This window comes from Galeopterus variegatus, unplaced genomic scaffold (assembly GCF_000696425.1).
Source record: "Galeopterus variegatus unplaced genomic scaffold, G_variegatus-3.0.2 Scaffold3262, whole genome shotgun sequence".
In the NCBI taxonomy this organism is placed as follows: domain Eukaryota; kingdom Metazoa; phylum Chordata; class Mammalia; order Dermoptera; family Cynocephalidae; genus Galeopterus; species Galeopterus variegatus.
This window is the reverse complement of record NW_007729373.1, coordinates 165,467-185,601: the sequence shown is the minus strand read 5'-3', so window position 1 is coordinate 185,601 and position 20,135 is coordinate 165,467. Positions and strand designations below refer to the sequence as shown.

Genomic DNA, 20,135 nt, shown 5'->3' with positions numbered 1-20,135 from the left:
GATCCAAATCCCTAGGAATAGAACTATTCTCTCAGTTTGATCTTTCCTCCTCAGCACATGGTAACTCTGTGACTCCAAGGGCGTGGGCTGGTGGTTCTGAGTTGGAAAGGAAGTTTGGGGCACTCTGATCCATACCAAGCATTGATGCATTATCCCACTGCCAATTATTAAAGGAACTTGAGACAACACTCTCCTAGTGAAATTACAGAATTAACCAATACAACAGTTATAGGCTAGGAGTGTCCAACACTACTTTCTCACCACCATTAGAAAGTAGTGATAAAGTACTGAGACAGTAGTTTTAACACCCAGTTGGAAGTAAAATATTGGCCAGAATGAGATTCTAGACCCATATGGGAAATCAACACTATTAACCTTTTCCTACCCCTTCCCCCAATCCCCCACCCTTGACATCTGCAAACCCAATCCTACCAAGACCCGGACAACAATGTAAACATCCATATTCACTTTATTTTAAACATAGAAGCATGTACCCAAAGAGAAGCAGGACTAAGAACCATCATGGAGGCTTGCTCAAAGTGATCTGTCTTAGCCTTCTGACCCTAGGCTGTTTCATGATCCAACGGCCATGGGGATGGAGCTGCCCCTTGATGGCACGCACATTATAAAAGCCAATTCTCCCATCCTTCAGAGGTGATGGAGAAAACAAGGCATGAAGTCAATGAATCCCTGTAATACTGCCCCAGTATCCTTCCAGTGATGGTATATGAACGCCTGCCAGTCAACAAACGTGACTGGAAGGGGATCTAGAAACAGTGGATGGTGTTGGGCAGAAAGTTATCCTGAATGATGTGTACCCAGCATCAGGATACACCTTTCCTTAGAATGAAGGGAGCAAAGCCCTCAGAAAAGATAGAGGCAAAGAGACATTGATTAGAACATTATCTCATAACAGAGGTGGGGCCATTTCCCACCATTATTGTAAAATAACTGTAACTAACCAAAACACATACAGAACTCTTTAATAGAGTTAACAAAAGTACAGTGGATTGGGAATCAGGGGTAGAGGTACTATTCCCAGAAGGAAAAACTGGGATAAGGGAGCCATGCTGACAGGGCCTTGTAGTTTCCATTCTAGTTTCTCAGAAATAGGACTAGGAGCCCTAGTCCAGAAATAACAGCAAATACCCATGATCACTGTGTGGGGCTGAACCAGAGGAAGTCAGGCTGAGCCAAGAAGGTATAAGTATCTCAAACGGCTCTCCAAATCCAAAGATAATCCTTATTCTTTATTCCCTCCAGTAATGTGTAAAACCAAGAAGTCTGAAACACTGGAGGTGGAGCCCTGGCTTTTTTTCTGGGAAATCTTGATACTTCTCATTACACCTCACAATTTGCATGGGAAAGGAAAGGATGGTAGAGAACATGGATATCCTGTCTGCCACTGTGAGAGCACAGAAAATGGTAAGGATATCCAGCCGTGATAGGAAGCGGCAAGGCAACAAGATGCCTTGAACCTGGGATAGGGATATGGCCAACAGCTCCCTCTGGCCGGACTTTGGCTCCTCAAGGAGAGGTCTCCATGGAATGACCATGATTCCCAACATGGCCAGAAAACCCATCAATCCCACTCATGGGGCAGATGATCAGAGGAGCTGCGCTCTTCCCTCCCGAGTAACTCAGACTGAAGTAGGGCCGGACAGGCCCACAGAAGGTAGCATGAGAGAAGGTAAAGGTGTGACACCTCTCTGTCACGTTGTAGAAGGAGACCTCGCCAGCATCATAGTCCAAGAAAATCCCCACCCGCTGGAGAGGGGTCCGCAGGGGGAGGGCAGTCATTGGGGAGGTAAGAGCCCAGTATTCTTTCCCATACCATAATGACACTGCCCAGAATCCATTCTGGGGGGCCGAGGTTACTCCACCTTTTCTGCACACTGAGTCTTCACAGACACCTATGGTCCACTTGGCTTTATCTCCCACCTCTACCTCCCAATAATGTCTCCCAGCGATGAAGCATGGAGAGCCCAAGACACAGGGAAACAGATTGAACCGCTCAGGGTTGTCGGGCAGGTCCTGTTGAAGGTAACTGTACCGCACTTGCCGCAGATTATCAGAGAGGATCAGGCTAGGGTAGGCTGTGTCTGGGTCCAGAGTCACGTCCACTGCAGAGACACAGAGGAGAGGGTCAGCCTGAAGGCCAGGAGAGCCCACTCTAGAACACTCAACCTTTCACCTACCACCCTGAGGTAAAAATCAGAGCTCCCCACCAGAGATTGCATTCATTGTATGATGAAATACATCCTAAAGCTCACATTTCAAAAACTACTGCTTGGATTAACTTGTTACCTTTTTTAAGCCAGGACATATTAAAGTACTAAAATTTTACCCCTAACCCCTTTCTTTAACATCTTAAGTCACAATATCCATTATAAATTGAATTTAAGGGGTTTTTTTTGTTTTGTTTTGTTTTTTTTACCATGTTCACAATCCCTTAATCTGAAAGTTTCAGGGGGCAAAAGTTTCACAGAATTCAGAATATTACAGATTTTAGATAGGCAGGGTCTGGCACAGCACTCTAGAATCAAAAATTAATAGATCTGCTGTGAAACAGCAGAGATCATAGATTAATAGATCTGCTGTGAAATATCCTGTAGGATAAAGACTCTAAATAGTCCCACATAAATTCAGATTTTGCCATCATAATTAATTTGCTGCAAAATAATAAAAAAGCTTTTGGCTTTCAGAGATTTGGGATTTGGGAATTATGGGTAAGGGACTGAGAACCTGTACCAATTTGCCCACCTTTTAAAACACTCTTTCACCCATTCTATGAGAGCCTTACTTTGCACATCCAAACCCTATGCACCTTCTTCTAATGTCCACTGTAAGACCCACATCTTCCTCAAAGTTTTTCTTTATCAGCCCAAGCCATTACACTGTTCCTGCTCTTAAATCTAAAACTGTGTATCACCCATGTCATCTCCTCCAGTATTTAGTATTACAGTATCTTGCAATCATGTGGTGCTTTCCTGCTTTAAAAGCACTGATATATTCCCTCATTTGCTCTTCACACCTTGTTCAGGAGGAAGATTCCCAAACATTATCTCTCAGAAATCAAAATCCAGACATGCTAAATGTCTCCCACAAAATATTTATGACAGGCAACTGGTGGAAGTGACCCAAAATCCAAGAACCCTTAGTTCTTGGATCAACAATCTGTCCACAACAGCTGCCCATCTCTTTCTTATGTCATGGTTACACCTCATACCTCCAACCAAACGATGTAAACTCCAAGGGTAGGAAGGTGTCTCATATGCTTTTCTTCCCTCTAAAGTACCCTACACAATGTTTGACAGTATTGGACGTAAGCAAGGTACTCAGTTAATACTCACTGAAAGAATTAAATATGGACCACAGCCAGTGGACACCAATGAATGAAGACCCATTGTATGTAGTCCTTCTCTTCATGAACAGGATTCACACAGAAGGTGGCTGTGTGACTGTGGAAAGTACGCACCTCAGATTTGAGTGCCACTGGGATTGCAGATTTACCTAGTCTCTCTGAACTGTAAGGTGAAAGTGGTTGTCAAGGGGAGGAGGAGTTTCAACCTTCACCCCAAGGCCCACTGATGGGATGACACAAGGCTCGTGGACTCTCTCTAGCACTCAGAATAAGAGCTGAGCTCAATCGCCTCTTGTTGCAAATTGCACGTTGCCCTGAGACTGGGCAGGCACAGCAGTGTACCAGCAATGCTCTACTTTTTGGAGAATTGCAGTTTCTACTCTACAATCCTTCGTAACACCTGAGATTGATTTCTCCCTATGGCTTCAGCTCTGAGGCATTTCAGGAGGCAAAGATATTGTAAACACACAGAAACCCCAGTGGATTTTTGCAGTTGTTGTTGTTTATCATTTTTACACATGTAACCTACAGAATCCAAACTTAGAAAATTTCCTGAATCATTCACAATAGTAGTTTGGTTCACATGGATTTTTTACTCCTTTTCCCAATATGTTTTTTCTCCCATCACCTACCTGAGTATAACTGAGCCTCTCTCAATTCTGAAAGAACAAAAGAGAAAAGAAGTTATGGACGTCTTATGAATATTTCCAGGAAATATGTAACTGAGGGAACTTTGGTTAGTCATCATAAAGCAGTGGTCTCCGCTAGAAACTCCATAACTCCTATTGTCAGCCATGCACTGATTTCTTCATACATCGTATGACTCCATCATCCAGACAAGAACTTTAAGGGAAGAGAGATTGAGAGCCTTGGGTGGAAGGATAACCACATGCATGAGATTAGTAGAATAGGATAAAACTAAGCCAAGATCAAGAATTCCACTCTCCAGTGAGCCAGCTGGCTCTGCAAGGGGAAACATGATTCCAACTTCATGTCATACACAATTCTTGGCTTTCATAAGCCATCTGCATTCTAGGGCCTGGGTGGCTCAAGTGACACCCATTGCCACTCTAGGGCAAATGAGACCACTCACTTATAAAGCACTTTACAGTTGACAAAGCATTTTCATACATGTTCTCAATGAGCATTTTAAGTGGCAAGAAAAGAGTAGGAGAAGTAAATGAGAGCCAAATCAAAGAAAGTCATGTCTGAACTAACCACTTCTGGTATTATTCACTACATTAACAGAGTTTTTCCCCATTTGTCTTGCTTGTAGAGGACACCTTGGTGTCCCCTAAATTTATGTTGCTAGATGCCAAAAAAGTATATATCTAAGAAAATACAATGCAAATATGGTTTCAGCATACATTATAGGAGATCATCAAAGATTATGTGGGCTTGTAATTTGTAATAATAAGAAACAGGGTTTACTTAAATATAAATATTTCAGATTCTACCAGACTGCCTAGAAATTTTGGTATTCAGGACATGGCCAACTCCTAACTGAATGTGGCCCATAAGTAGAAAAGTTTAGATTTGGAAAAGCTTCTCTCAAATGCCTAAACCTCTTTATTTAATAAACAGAAAGACAGGGCTTATTGTGTGTCAGGCTTCATTCTAAAGGTTTTAGAAATGGTAAGTAATCTTAATTCTTATAACTTTATCAGGCGGTAGGCTGGTTAGCTCACTTGATAGAATGTGGCGCTGATAGAACTTTATGAGGTAACAACTATTCTTCTCATTTTACAAATGAGGAAATTGTATCACAGAGTTCGTATGAAGTGGCAGAGCTGGGCCCAGAACCCAGGCCGCCTGATTCTGGAATGCCTGCTCCTAACCACTTCCCCCGTGGAGCTGCCTCTGTCGTCCTGTCCTGAGTTCTGCTCAATTCCTCCTGTCCTGGTTGGCAGCTGTGCCCACCAACAGTAGGAGCTCAATAAATTACAACTGTAAATACTGGCTCAAGTGAAAGGTAACTAAGATAGTTCCTGTTTATTTTCTTTCCCAATAAGAAAAAATCAAATTAATTCTGTATTAATTAATTTTTGGATTGGCTATTTTCTCCTCCATCAATGTAGATTGAGAACTGACTGATTATACTATAGTTAACAGACTTCAAATTAGAACAAGAAGTTATTAATTGAAAAAATTAACAAGACAAAAAGAAGACACAAAATACCAGGGAAGGCTGGCTGTGGGTATCACCCTCGTCCCATCCTCCCACACTTAAGGATGTATGCTCTTCTTCCCAGGACAATTCAACATCCAAAGCCCAGTGAGTAGATAAATTTACCTTGGATTTTCTCCATATCTGACTGCATTTTTTCTAAGGAGAGAAAAAGAGAAGATAAAGTTTGCATCCCACTTTCTGGCTAGAAAGCATATTCTTTCAGGCAATAGAAAGATACCCAGAGTATAAATCCATTTCCGCTCATGATAACTCTTCTCACATTACCTGTGAACTGCTTCAGGCTCTCCGTCAAGAACAGACACTTCTGGGCAAAAATGTGGATTTTCTCTTGCAGATCTGGAGGTGTTATCCAGGGTTCAGGGATCCTGATTCTTTCAGCCCTAAATTTAAAAAAACATGAGTGAATCCCTTCTCTAATTCCACTATCTTCTAGGGACCAGGACAGGGCCTGGGCTAAACTGTCAAACACAGGTGGACAGTCTTTAAAACAAGCCACAGCAGCTTTTCCCATCTTCTCTTCCTGGACTATGATCCTCTAGACCAGAACAGGGGAGACATCTGACTCATTTTTATATCCTCCAAAGCACCCAGTTCAAGGCTTTTCAAATAGCAAGTTCTCAAAGATTTACTGAATTAAATTGAAAATGAGGCTGCCCTTGTCAGAAAACACTAGATTCCATGACAAAGTGCTTGATATTTACAGTGGGGAACTATACACATAATCTTCAGGTTCCCTAATATGGAGAGACAGGCACCCCGGGGGACAATACGCAATTTCCCCACCTCTATGAGGGCATCTACGGCACAGACTGCTAGCAGCCTCCTCTATAACCCTCCTCCCATCTTCCAAATTTTATGGCTCATGGCCAACCAGTCTCCCTTGTAGCTAGACGTGACCTTGTGACTGAGTTCTGGCCATTGAGAAATAAGAAGTACCTCATGGTATTTTGAGAAGTCTCCTTAAAAAGTAATATGATGAGATTTATCTCCCTCCTCCTGGCTAGCACTGTAGCAGCTATCATGGACTATACAGGGTGCTTGAAAAAGCCCATCGAAGATTCATATTATCTTTTCATTCTACTTTTCCACAAACTTTTTGAAGTACCCACATATGAGGACCACATTAGGAATGGTAAAACAGTGAACTGGAGGAAATTTGAGTCTCTGAGGATCACTGGTGCTACCACACCAGCCCCAGGCTACCTAACTACCTTTCTTATATGGTGATATATTTTTATTATGTTTAAGCCTTAAGCCAATGAAATTTGGGTTTTCCTATCTCATATAGCTAAACCCAATCTTTAAAGTCAAGAATTGCTGAGGTCTCAGAAATCTACCTCCATGTCAGGTGAGAGCTAGACTGCCATCAAAAACATAGCAGGTAAAGGGAATATCTTTTGTGTTATTTGGCTGGGACTGGTACAGGCTCCAACTTATCTCCATCCCAGAGGCCCTCAAGAACCTTAATTCTATCAATGTGATTCTATCCACATAAACCTCCCAGCCAAACTACCCCATCTATGAGGCCCTTCCCCATCTCTTCAAATGTTCCCACATAGTCAAGCTGCATTTTCCTCTGGAAGACTTTCACCACACGGGATTTTAATGAACTTCAAAGTCCAGCTCCCTCAGCCAGTCTCCATCCCTTTAGATACTCTTGCACCAAACATTTATCTTCCCAAGGCCTATCCCATTTGCCCTCACCATCCGTCCTACAAATACAACTCTGCCCTGGCTTCTTACTCCATTCAAGCTCTCCCTCTTCTGTCATGTCCCAAATCCCAGGGAGCTCTTCCTCACTTTCAGTCTGATGATACAGTAGAGGAGTAATGAGGATAAGAGCCAGAATCCAGGTGGCTCATCGGGAATTATGTAACCGTAGGCCAGTCACACCTTCCTTAGGCCTTATTTCCTCCATTATAGGGGAAAAAAAAAAACGATAATGAAAGGAAAAGGATTCTGAAATGCATAAGAAGCTACAGCCATAAGCAACTCTTGTAGTCTGCCCAAGTCCCAGTAAGTCCCTATTCTCTCCATGGAAGTGTCCTCATACCCCTAAACTACCAGCATTCTCCCAAGTGAACCCCCGATCCCCTCACCCCTACCCCACAATTTGTCAGTAATTCCTGAGTTTTACTGAAAAGAGCTAGTTCATCTATTCCTTGTACATTAGTGACTCTCTTCAGGGACGGTAGTATATGTGTCAATTTAGTAAGATGTCCATCTCAGGCTCTGGGCTCCTTTCAGGATTTACAAATGTAGAGGAGACAATCTTCCGTGCTTGATTTAACATTACCAGGAGAGAAAACTGTACCTGCTCAATGTGTCCCCGATGTCCTACAAGAGAAAAAAGAGAGGATAACCATGAGAACTTACTCAGAAGTCCAGTTTTATTTCACAGATGTTTGTTGAAAACCCAACCACGGGCTGGCCATCCTGAGGGAAACTAAGGAGGATCACTGCATCATAACAGTCTCAAGGAGCTAAAAATCAGGCAGAGGAAACTGTGATGCACACTATTTGCTACACCAGCATTCCCTATGCCCTCCTTCTGTACCTACCATCCACTGGCCAAGGATTTCATGATTTCAAACTTATTAATTAAAGAATCCTACACTTGGACCTCAACTGCCTACCTGTCCAGCTTGCTTTCTTTTTACGGTGGAATAATTTCAAATACACAGAAAAGCTGTAGTACAAAGAACTCCTGTATTTTCTTTTCCTAGATTTACCAACCTTTAATTGTTCATTTGATTTGGTTTATTATTTTATCTCTCTCCCCTCTCATATGTAATATATATATACATGACATATTTATCTTCAGAACCACTCAAGGTCCACTGTCTGCATTACATCCCTTTATATGTCCATGTGTTGTTCCTAAGAACAAGTACATTTTCTTACATAACTACCGTACGGTTATCAAAGTCAGGACATGAAATACTGGTATGTTTATCTAACTCATAGTCCATATCCTAATTTAATCTACTGTCTTAATAATGTGCTTTACAGCTATCTTACTCCTCCAGTAATCCATTGCATTTAGTTATCACAACACATGTCTTTAACTGGAGTGGTTCCTCAGCACCAATATGGCTTTTGAGGTACTGACATTATTTAATACAAGCCAGTTATTTTACAGAATGTCCCTCCATTTGGGGTTGTCAGATATTTCCCTCATAATTAAAGTTAGGTTGCACCATCTTTGACTAGCGTATGTTGTGTCCTTCTAAAGGTACATAACATTTGCTTGACTCTAACTGAAAAAACTAACTTTGATCACTATACAGTTACTATTTTCCCTTTTGTAACAAATACATAATTTATAAGTGATACTTCCAATCCTCACTGAACTTTCCACCTTAGATTTAGCATGCATTGATACTTCTTTTTTTTTTTTTTTTTTGTCTTTTGTCTTTTTCCGTGTCCAGCAACGGATCGCAACCCTCAGTGTTGCCCCCGTACCGGACCGGGACCGGCAACGGGATCACAACCCTCGGTGTTGCCCCCGCGCCTCGCTCAGCCAGTGAGCGGGAACCGGTCTGTATGTGGGATCCGAACCCTCGGCGGGAGCACCACCGCGCTTCCCAAGCGGCGCACTAGCGCAATGCGCCACCGGGCCGGCCCCCAAATGGTCATTTTCTAACATCAAAATTCTTTCTATACTACTTAGCTGGCATTCTTCTGGAAGGAAAAATTTTCCCTTATTTATTATTAGTATGGACTCATAGTTTTGTTTAATTTTTTTTTAAAAGGCTGGTCAATTAAACCATTTCAAAATAAAAAGTATTTTTAAAAAAGAAAAAAGGCTAGTCAAGTGAAGCAGTGGGAGTGGAGAAGGAACAAAGGAATCTGCAACTGCTTGTGATCAATTAGTTGTAAACACCATTATACTTGAACCAGCCTAGACTCATAAATTCTTATTTTATTCAATGGGTAATAATCCATTACAGTTCTTATTTATTTTGGTGCTCAAAAAGTCAGAGACTTGGCTAGACAGTCCCTGTCATTTTCTCTCCATCCCCTCCCATCACATTCTCTCCTCTCCCCATCATTTTCTGGTTTATCCTTCCAGTTTCTTTTCCAAAAATAAGTAGATGCATATATTTTTCAATTCCCCCTTCTTTCTTACACAAAAAGTAGCATACTCCATATTTTACACTTTGATTTCTTCCTGTAGCAACATATCATGTTAACCAGTCTATATCAGTTTATAAGTATCATTCTTATTTTTTCTACAGTTGCATAGCATTTCATTGTGCATAACTGACTAAAGAAACCTTCTAGGTTTGGAAGTTAGACTATTTCCAATATTTGGAATTACAAATAATGTTGCAGCAAGTAACACTGTACATATGTAATTTAAAACATTTTTCATACTTAGGTATATCTTCAATGTAAATTCCTAGCAGGATTCTTGAACAAAGTCTGTGTGTATGTGCACACACACACACAGGGTACTTCAAAAAGTTCATGGAAAAATAGCATTGAAAGATAATACAAACAATACAAATCTTTCCATGAACTTTTTGAACTACCCTTGTACAGTCTTATTAAATATTACCAAATTCTCCTTCAAAAGGGCTGAACAAAAAAGGGGGGGGGGGCTGTACAATTTTGCATTCCCACCCACACAAGTGTCTCTTCCACATCTTTGCCAACAGTGTATTAAGTCAAAAAATTTTTGCTATTTAATGGGTAATATAGGGTATCTTAGTGTGGCTTTAATTTGTTTATGCCTTATTATAAGTGCAGTTGAACATTTTTTCATATGTGCACAGGCCAATTTTATATGTCTTTTGCAACCTGCCTGTTTGTGTCTTTTGCACATTTTCCTATAGAATTTTAATCTTTTCACCCTCAATTTTAAAAAGCTCTTTTTATATTAGAGCTATTATGTCTAAACCCTTGACCTTGGTGTTACAACACTAAGCTCTAACCAACTGAGCTAACCGGCCAGCCCTAGAGCTAATATTTTCTTTTAATTTGACACAGTCTTTTGACTTGTTAAAAACCTTTGACTTGTTACAATGGGTGTGCGGTTTTATTCATTGGTGCTTTATGACGGCTGGTTAGCTCAATTGGTTAGAGCATGGTGCTGATAACACCAAGGTCCAGGGTTCAATCCCTGTACAGTCCAGCTGCCAAAAATTAATAATTATTATTATATAGGTTTTGTAGTATGTTTTAGTATCTAGTAGGGCCAGTTCTCCCCACACAGCTCTTCTTTACCAGTGTATCCCAGCTATTTTTATGAACTTATTTTTCTATCTGAACTTTACTATCAATTTGTCTAGATCCAGAAGAAAAGCTTATTGATATTTTTATTAGAATTTAATAATAAATTTTTATTAAATTTATTAATTTGAAAAACTGACAACTTGGAGCCAAGATGTCTTATCTAAGAAGAAGGAATACTGTTTTATTTGTTCAAGTCTGTTTTGTGTCTTTCAGGAGGATTTTATAATTTTCTCCACACAGGTTTTTGTACACTTCTTCTAAGTTTATTCACAGGTTTTTTAATTTTTTTTTTTTTTTTTTTTTGCAATTTGAAACAGGTGTTGTCTTCTAATATATCTTCTAGGGGCTGTTACCTGTGCATATGATTTCGGTATGTTAATTTCTTTTTCAATTTCTTATGCCTCTAATTGTTTTCCCGTAACTGAATTGGTTAAAACCTCCAGTACAATATTAAATAGATGTAGATGATAGTGGGCATGTTGCCTTGTCTTTGTCCTCAATGGGAATGACTCTAGTATTTCCCATTAAGTAAGATTCAGCTTGTTTTTCCAATGATTTCCACCACAAGCCCTCTTTGATAATCATCAAAACCCTCCCCCTTCATTGAGTCCATAATCTCCCTTTCTTTCTCCTTCTTCCTCATCATCCACCTTCAATTTCATGATCTATCTGTTCAAAAATATTTTCACAAATACCTTCTGCCTTTAAAGAAATTTTGATAATCATCAAAACCCTCCCCCTTCATTGAGTCCATAATCTCCCTTTCTTTCTCCTTCCTCATCATCCACCTTCAATTTCATGATCTATCTGTTCAAAAATATTTTCACAAATACCTTCTGCCTTTAAAGAAAGTTCTAAAACCTTAAGTATGGTGCTCGCTTCAGCAGCAGATATACCGAAATGGGAACCAGGCAGAGAAAATTAGCATGGCTCCTTGCACAAGGATGACACACAAATTTGTCAATCATCTTATTTAGTTAATGTTCACAGCAGCACTAGTCACAAGAGCCAACAGGTAGAAACAACCCAAACGTCCATCAACTGATGAATAAACAAAATGTAATATACATCTATACAATGGAATATTATTCAGCCATAAAAAGAAGTGAAATGATGATACATACTACAATATGAATGAATCTTAAAATTATGCTAAGTGAAAGAAGCCAGACACAAAAAGGCCACATATTGTATGATTTCACTTATATCAAATATCCAGAATAGACAAATCCAGAGCCAAGGGGCGGGGTAGAAGGGAATAAGAAGTGATTGCTGGGGCCGGCCCGGTGGCACACTGGATAGTGCGCTGCTTGGGAAGCGTTGGCGGCGCTCCCGCCCGAGGGTTCGGATCCCACATACAGACCGGTTCCCGCTCACTGGCTGAGCGAGGCGCGGGAGCAACACCGAGGGTTGCGATCCCGTTGCCGGTCCTGGTCCGGTACGGGGGCGACACTGAGGGTTGCAATCCGTTGATTGCTTAATGGTATGGGGTTTCCTCTTGGGGTGATGAAAGTGTTCTGGATCTACATACTGGCTGATAATTGTACAACACTGTGAATTTACTAAATGCTATTTTTGTACCACAGAGTTGTATACTTTGAAATGGTTAAATTTATGTTATGTTTATTTTACAATAAAAATAAATTTTAAAAAACCCTCAAATCCATCTTGCAAAACCCCAACCCTACTTGAGCTCTGCTCAACTATCTGCTTTCTTAGTGCCTACAACAGAGTAGTCACAATCGGAGAAAGCACAGCAGACAAGAAAGTCACACAACAGGGCAGAACAGCCTCACTATAAGTGAATATTCTCTGACCAAACAATCCTACTATGTCTCACAGACCATACTCTGAAAACAATAATTTCTTCCCATACAACAGAGGACCTTCTGAAACTAACGCCTGCACATATACTTTAGTTCCCATCCCCACCTGCCTTCTCAGGGATAGCATGTTGCTGATTGGCCCATAATTTTTTGTAGCATCAATGTCTTCCCTCATCTGAATCCTTACAACATAGAAGCTCCTCCCACTCATACTTTGAAAATATGTTTAACTAGTTTAAGCATCCCCTATATATAAAACCTCACAATCCTACCTCATCTCTAAGTATTTTCTTACATCCCCTTCATAGTCATACTTCTTGAAATAGTCATTGATTCTTGATCTCCATTCACCCCACCCCATCACCACTCAGCTCTCCCTAACATGGTTTTTGTCCGAATTTTTTCAGGGTGAAGTTGTACATAAGGTCACAAATGATGGCTATGTTTTTAAACCAAGTGGCTATCAGCTCTGATATTATTTGACCTCAGCTGCATTACTCTAGTCTATTCTCTCCCTCCCGAAACATTCCTTCTTCCTGCCCTCATTCTGCCTCTCTGATCAACTTTTTGCAACCTCTTCCTTCACTCCCTGGCAATTAAATACTGATGTTCATTAAGACTCAAGCTGTCTTCTCTTATTTTAAAGCAAGGGTTGGTAAACTTTTTCTTAAAAGGCCAAGACAGTAAATATTTTAGGCTTTGTGAGCCATACAGTCTCTGTCACAACTACTCAATGCTGCAGTTGTAGCAGAAAAGCAGTGACAGACAATGTTGGTTCCTCGCCACCGGGGACCAACAACACAGGGCGGGAAGGGACCCCGGACCAGCCGGCGGTAACCTCTTGTGGGGCTGAGCGGGATGATGAGGCCTCCAGGACCCATTGGTTTTTTGTATGACAAACACAGGAGAATTCCAGGGGCTTAGGGACCTACGGAGATGTCCCAACTCAAATTGTTGGTTGACTAACAGGTGCAGTTGTTCTAATTTGGAAGCAGGCAATGGCCACTGTTCCACCCAAATTGGAGGTCCCGGGGCCCATTTTATTTTTGGGGCCTCCGGATGGACAGTGGCCTTTAGAATTGGGGGTACTGTTTGGAAGTCTGAGGGGCTTCCCCCCTTAACTTTTGAAAATATGGATCATCCCTGTAATTAGGGTGGGCCTTTTTTCCTTGTTCAAATTGTTGTTGATAGTCTTCATTGTCAAGGATATCATCATAAAAGGCCTTGTTCTTATCCAATAGGGAGTTGACACACTGCTACCCGGGAGGAGGGGTGAGGACAGGGCAGGCAGGAAAAAGTGCAGAGTCACCGTACCCCGGAAGTTAGTTCTTTTAAGTTTTGAGTTCTCCGCTTAGGTTTCGGTTTCCCAGAATCAGCCCGAAGCAAGTTTAAAATGGCTGAGGTACTTTCCCAAAATGGCTGGCGGCCCGGGCGTAGCCCAACAAGACAACACATAAATGACTGTGCTTCTTTCAATAAAACTATATGGACACTGAACCTGAATTTTATATCACTTCATGTATCAAGAAATACAGATGCTCCTCAACTTACAATGGGGTTACATCCCAATAAACCCATCATAAGTTGAAAATATCCTAAAATGGTATGGTATTAAAAATGCATTTAATACACTTCACCCACCAAATATCATAGCTTAGCCTAGCCTACCTTAATGTGCTCAGAACACTTACATTAGCCTAAAGTTGGGCAAAATCATCTCACACAGTAATAAAGTATTTCTATAATTTTATATTTTATATTATAATATTTTAAAATAAAGTGTTGAATATCTCATGTAATTTATTGAATACTGTATTGAAAGTGGAAAACAGAATGGTTGTATGGGGACTAGAACAAAGATGGTTTCTGCTGAATGTGTATCATTTTCTCACCACCATAAAGTCAAAAAAATGGTAAGTCAAACCATCATAAGTCAGGGACCGTCTGGACATCCCTCTAATTTTTTCCAACCATTTAAAAATGTAAAAACCCATACTTAGCTCTCAGGACATACAAACACAAGTGGTGGGCCATAGTTTGCGGATCCTTGCTTTATTCTATTATCCCCTCTTAATGGCACTTACCAACACCTGTGATAAGTGTTCACTTATTGTCTGATCTCCACACTAGGACAGAATTTAGGAAAGCATATTCACCACTTAATCCCAGTGTCTACAGTAGTGCCTGACCGAGAGCAGACAACAGGCACGGAACGAACCATCAACAGACAGGCATTAGCTCACTCCCTGTGGTCTTGCTGGGTGAGGCTGCTGCAGCTTCACCACTTGCACCACCACGGTTAAATCATAGAACTGCTTGGGTTAACCACTCCTGTTCAAGTGCTTGATGTTTGAGGCTGTGGAAATGCACATATATACGTTACAATTACAGGATACTGGAATGAGGAAGGTCTTTAAATGGTGTGTTGTCCAAGCCCCTCATTACATAATAAGCAAATGAGGTCATTAAGATTCAGAAAGGTCAATAGCCTTGCCAGTGATCACAACACTTGTCAGTGCAGGGCAGGCCTGGGCATCAGGTTTTCCTTTTGCCCTTTCCATGCACGACACAGTGAACATGAATGATCCAAGTTGTGTCAACCAGAACTTGTAACATACATGTTTTCCTTCCAACATGCCCAATATAGAGCTTGGCGAGCCCTTGCTACTCCCGCAGAGTTAACAAGGAGACAGTGGGTCCTGGATACTACTTGGTGAAGAAGGGAGACAATTGTTAGTGGGAGCTGTCTTGGCAGGGCTCTCCAAGCCTTACCTGCAGGAGCTCCCTGGTGGGCTGCTGCTGCTTCTCTTCTAGCTGGGCAATCAGGCTGCTGAGGTGGGAGATATTGCAAGAGAACTGAGTGATGGCACCATTGATGCTGTTGTAGATGGCCAAGTCTAGCTCCTCGAGGCGGGCCAGGAGGCGATACTCATGCTCCTTCAAGGAGTGATACAGCTGCTCAAACTCCCAAACAATCTTCTCTCTCTCCATCTGGGTCAAGCTCTGTGCAGATGACAGGAAAGGGCAGTGAGGAAAGGAAATGCTCACCTCTAGAGCCCTTCATATTTCTCCCCTGACTTCTTACTCCAAGGCCTTATCATTTCGTCCTAGGACACTAAAATAAGCACTGTGTTCATTTACTCATTATTTCCAGTCTTTACTGACTGGATATATAATGGCCAGAAACTGAGTTACCCCAGTGATAATTAAGACATACTGCCTGTCCTCAAGAACCTCAATCAAGTGAAACTCAGGTCCATGTGACACATGTAGTCATGGATGGGTAATTAAAGATAGGGTGACAACCTTTAGTGGGAGAAACTGATACAGTCTTCACAGAAACAATGATCACACAGGGTCTTGCAGGATGAACAGGAGTTCACCATCCACATAGGCGATGAGCAGGAGGGCTTTCCAGGCAAAAGAAATGGCAGAGGCAAAAGAGTGGAGAGAGAAGGCAATGGTTTTATCTGGCTGGAGCACGAGTGCTGAGGAGAGTGGCCAGAAAAGGTAAGAAGGCTGGCTGGTTAATTCAGTTGGTTAGAGTACAGCCTTGTAACATCAAGGTCAAGGGTTCAGTTCCTGCACTAGCCAGCTGCCAAAAAAAAGAAAAAGTTAAGGAAAGACCAGACCATACCTTGCCTGGCAGACTAAGGAGTAAGAACTTTACTGCAACAGGGAGCTATAAAAGACTGTCACAAAGAAAAGTGACGTATCAGATATGTGCCCTGTGGGGGACAGTTTGGAACAATCAAGCACAATTTCCTTGGTCAGTTTCCTTGGACCCTTCATATGTAATCCATATGCTTTATCTGGCCTTCAAGGGTGTTCACCACCTGCCCTGCCCGCTGGCTTTGGGTGGCTAGTGGGTGGTGGTGGTGGCTTCCCCATGGTTCCCTCATGGTGCTCACTTGTTTGTGAAACCTTGTCTCTCCTTCCTTTTCCGCCCCCGACTGTCAGCACTCTAGCACAGTTTTGTTCTGAACAAGGAGTCAAGTAAAGTTTAACTGGGACACAGCCATGCCCGTTTATTTATGTACTGGCTATGGCAGCTTTTGAGATACAAGAGTTGATTATTTGTGACAAAGCCCATACAGCCCACAAAACTAAAAATATTTACTATCTGGCCTTTTACAGAAAGTTTGCTGACACCTGTTCCAAATTCAATTCCTAAGAACCTTCCCCAGCTGACAACCCTCTAACCCCCCATCTTAGGGGCATTCACTGTGCAATTTAGTAATGCACACATACTTTTGTTCATAAATCCTTTCCATAAGTTCATGCCTCTTCTTAGTTGGGTAAGTCCTCTGCTATTTCTCAAAGGGGGTGCTCCTGGAAGCCTGATAAAGGCAATTCTGCCTGGCATAGACTGTTTTTTGTATTAGAGAAAATTTAGCATCCCTTCCCCACCTTCCCCAATAACTCAATTCCTCAAGTGACAGCCAAAGAAATACCCACACCACTGCAAGTGAGAAAAGGGGAGTACGAGCCTTGCTAGAGTACACAGTCTAGTCCAAACCATATCACAGATGAGGGAACTGAGGCTCAGAAAGGTTGTATCACTCTCTACATCTGTATAATCAGCCAGTGTCAGAGTTAAGAAGTATGACCAGGTATCCTGATTCTCAGTGAAGTGTTGTCTCTTCCCTTTGACAATCCTCCCACAGAGGACAGGACAGTTGCATCCATAATGATTGGAGTCCGCTCAGGTTCACTGAGAAGATTTTCCATCCATCAGACCTATTTTCAAGCAAGGAAGTCTCAGCAGATTGTGTGGGCAGATCAAGTGGTGGGATCTAAGGACACTATGGGAATGAATTCCCAGACCAGAAGTTCTTAACTACACCCTGGCCAGGACTGACAAAATTCCTCACCAGATAACACTAGATACTAGTCTAGAAGTTTGCTTTTCAGATGCAAATACCTCTAATGGGTGGAGATTTACAATATTTTATTTATTGTTCAAAAAATTTTTTATCTGCAGCTGGGAACAAGTAAAAAAAAAATTTAATACCTAGTTGGTAGATATATGTGTATATTATAAAAATCTCTGTGCTTTTGTTTGTTTGTTTGTTTTCAAAACAAAACTCCCAAATACCTCTGTCATGAATTATCACATCAGCCATTTGCCAAGGCCTTGGGAGACTGGGGTAAGACAGAAGAGTGAAAATTCAGAATTAAGGCATTGTCAAGAAAGGAACACACTAGAGATAAAACAGTGGGGCTTACACAAATTCACTATCAGCACCTGTCTGCAGAATGGTACCAAAGGAGGTTAACTGTGCCCAAGAATTTCATCTGTCTCAGCTTTTGTCAAGGCTCAACCCTGGTCTACAGAAAGCTAGCAGGTTAAACCTTATCAACAGGTCAGATTTCCAGAGGTCCAACCTTGGCTTCTCCACTCTTTTCCCCCCAAATGGGGGAATCCTTTGGTTCTCCAGGTGAGTTCTCACTGACATGTGGGGTCATTCCACCTGTACCTAGAAGTTCTGAGTGACCTGGCTGAACAAGGTTAGGGGGAAAGCATTGGTATTTGTGAAATCCAACAACCCTTACCAAGAGTTCAGCTCGTGCCTGCTCCCCCTGTGCCCGACGCCTCTTCTTTAAGTCTTTCACTCTTTTTAGATGGTCCAGCTGGTTCTGAATTTGTTCCTGTAAACAGCAAACAGTTTGGCAGCTCAAGATTAGGCAGATCTTAGCCATCAGCATAGCTATTCTGCTTATTCCATGGAACCCACACTCCTGATGCCAAGTCCCTGGTTAGAGATTGTCCTGAGACCACACTGCTACCCATTGGAGAAAGGCCCAGAGCACAGGGGGCCACTACACCTCTCCTTTGGCCATTTCTGGGTGTCCTGAACAGCGAGTCACCTACCTGTCCCTGTAAGGATACTCCATGGGTTAGCAGTGAGGTGACTAGAATAGGAGGCTTAAAGTTAAATTGTAGCTCTTCCGGAGGGATACTGAAAAAATGACTTAACTTCCCTCATTTTTCTCATTTGTAAACACCATCTTTTAACCTACCAAAGTGAGTGAAATGATATAGTTGAATACTCAATAAATGTAATTATGCATGAATACACTCACATTTAAACATGGATGTATTGTGTATGTATTCCTGAAGCCTTCAACTATACAGAAAATACACAGCATCACTCCTTGAATGTCACCTTACAACTGTTTTATATGTAATACTTTGTTTCCATATTATTGTTTAGCTGTGCCAGTCTGTTTGTTCAAAAGGCTCTACACGTCATACGACTTCACTTAATCTTCATAACTGTGTTATCTCCTGACACTCATAGTGGTTAAATGACTTACTTGAACAGTAAAGAGCTCTGTTCTTTTCCATGAGCTTCTAGAACAGGACAGATTACAGGAAGTGCTGGGGAAATGCTTATAGGCTAAGTGATGGACATCTGCTTGATATTTTACAGCCAGTTAACATGTGAGTTTATCTGGGAGCCGAGGGGACTATGAGTGTCTCCAAGCTTCTCGATACGTACGTGGTTTTACGCACATCTTTTATATTGTCAAGGGGGCTTCTCCATTGCACAACGTGCCCGTGAGCCCGGAAACATAGGGGCACACGGGGAAAGGAGGGAGGGGGCGGGGAGACTTTTGGCTTCCTCACCAGCTACAGGTTTTCCTCCCAAATCTGAGTGCGGAGGCTCTGGAGCGGACAGAGAGGAAATGACGGCTGTGAACCACACGTCCGGCTCAGCCATTTTCTAGGCGGAAAAAAGGGAACCCCTTTGGCTTTCTCCTTCCTTTGTCCGCTCGCGCTCCCGCCCCTCCCGGGTCCGCGCGCGGGGCCTCACCTTGAAGCCCTCCACCGCCTCCTCGAGCGGCAGCACGCTGTGGCCGCGGTGCTCGCGGGAGCGGTCGCACACCACGCAGATGGGCATCTGGTCCTCCTCGCAGTACAGCTTCAGGGGCTCGCGGTGCTTCTCGCACACGCCCATCTCGCCGCCGGGCCCCGACGGCCGCTCGGTGCGCAGCTGCTTCACCAGCTGGGTCACGTTGGCCAGGTGCCGGTTGGGCCGCATGTGCCGCTGCGGGAAGGTCTCCCGGCACTGCGGGCACGACACGTTAGTCTCCGCCGCGCCCCAGCAGCGGGCGAGGCACGCGCAACAGATGTTGTGGCCGCAGTCGAGCATCATGGGCTCGGCGAAGTACTGCAAGCATACGGGGCAGGTGGTCTCCTGCTGCAGGCACTCGGCCACACTCCCGGAGGCCATGGCGCGGGCCCACAGGGGCGACCGGGCATGGGCCCCGGCACCGAGCTCTGCGCGGAGCCCAACTCTCCTTTGCTCTCCCGGATTCGCTGCTACTGGGCGGCGCGGGGAAGCGAGCGGGGCGGACGGAGGGCGCGATAACTTCGTATAATGTATGCTATATGAAGTTATTACGGGTCAGGCTCACTGGGCCAAGCGCGCCGAGCGCGCAGGACAACGTGGCCGCGTCCGAGCCGATCCCCGCGGTCGCGCAGACCCCACCCCGGCGCGAGCGG

At 42.9% G+C, this 20,135-nt stretch overlaps 1 protein-coding gene across 1 annotated transcript; it reads right to left on the bottom strand.

Annotated features, from left to right (window-relative positions):
- Nucleotides 1–451: 451 nt before the first annotated feature.
- Nucleotides 452–19,989, bottom strand: TRIM27 (tripartite motif containing 27). Its single transcript, XM_008584452.1, has 8 exons — nucleotides 19,444–19,989; nucleotides 18,179–18,274; nucleotides 15,395–15,625; nucleotides 7,870–7,892; nucleotides 5,820–5,935; nucleotides 5,658–5,690; nucleotides 3,997–4,023; nucleotides 452–2,123 (listed from the first exon to the last, which is right to left on the bottom strand). Exons 1-8 carry the CDS (start codon nucleotides 19,861–19,863, stop codon nucleotides 1,528–1,530), a joined length of 1,542 nt encoding a protein of 513 aa, XP_008582674.1. The 5' UTR covers nucleotides 19,864–19,989; the 3' UTR covers nucleotides 452–1,527.
- Between the last annotated feature and the right edge of the window lie 146 nt (nucleotides 19,990–20,135).

Bases quoted from the DNA above. Each gene is read 5' to 3' on its own strand.
- TRIM27 (XM_008584452.1), bottom strand. From the start codon at position 19,863: ATGGCCTCCGGGAGTGTGGCCGAGTGCCTGCAGCAGGAGACCACCTGC. The intron at 18,275-19,443 runs GTGAGGCCCCGC...TGCTGTTTACAG, and splicing joins AGGCGGTGGAGGGCTTCAAG to GAACAAATTCAGAACCAGCT. The intron at 2,124-3,996 runs GTAGGTGATGGG...GTGTCTCTGCAG, and splicing joins AGAGGCTCAGTTATACTCAG to TGGACGTGACTCTGGACCCA.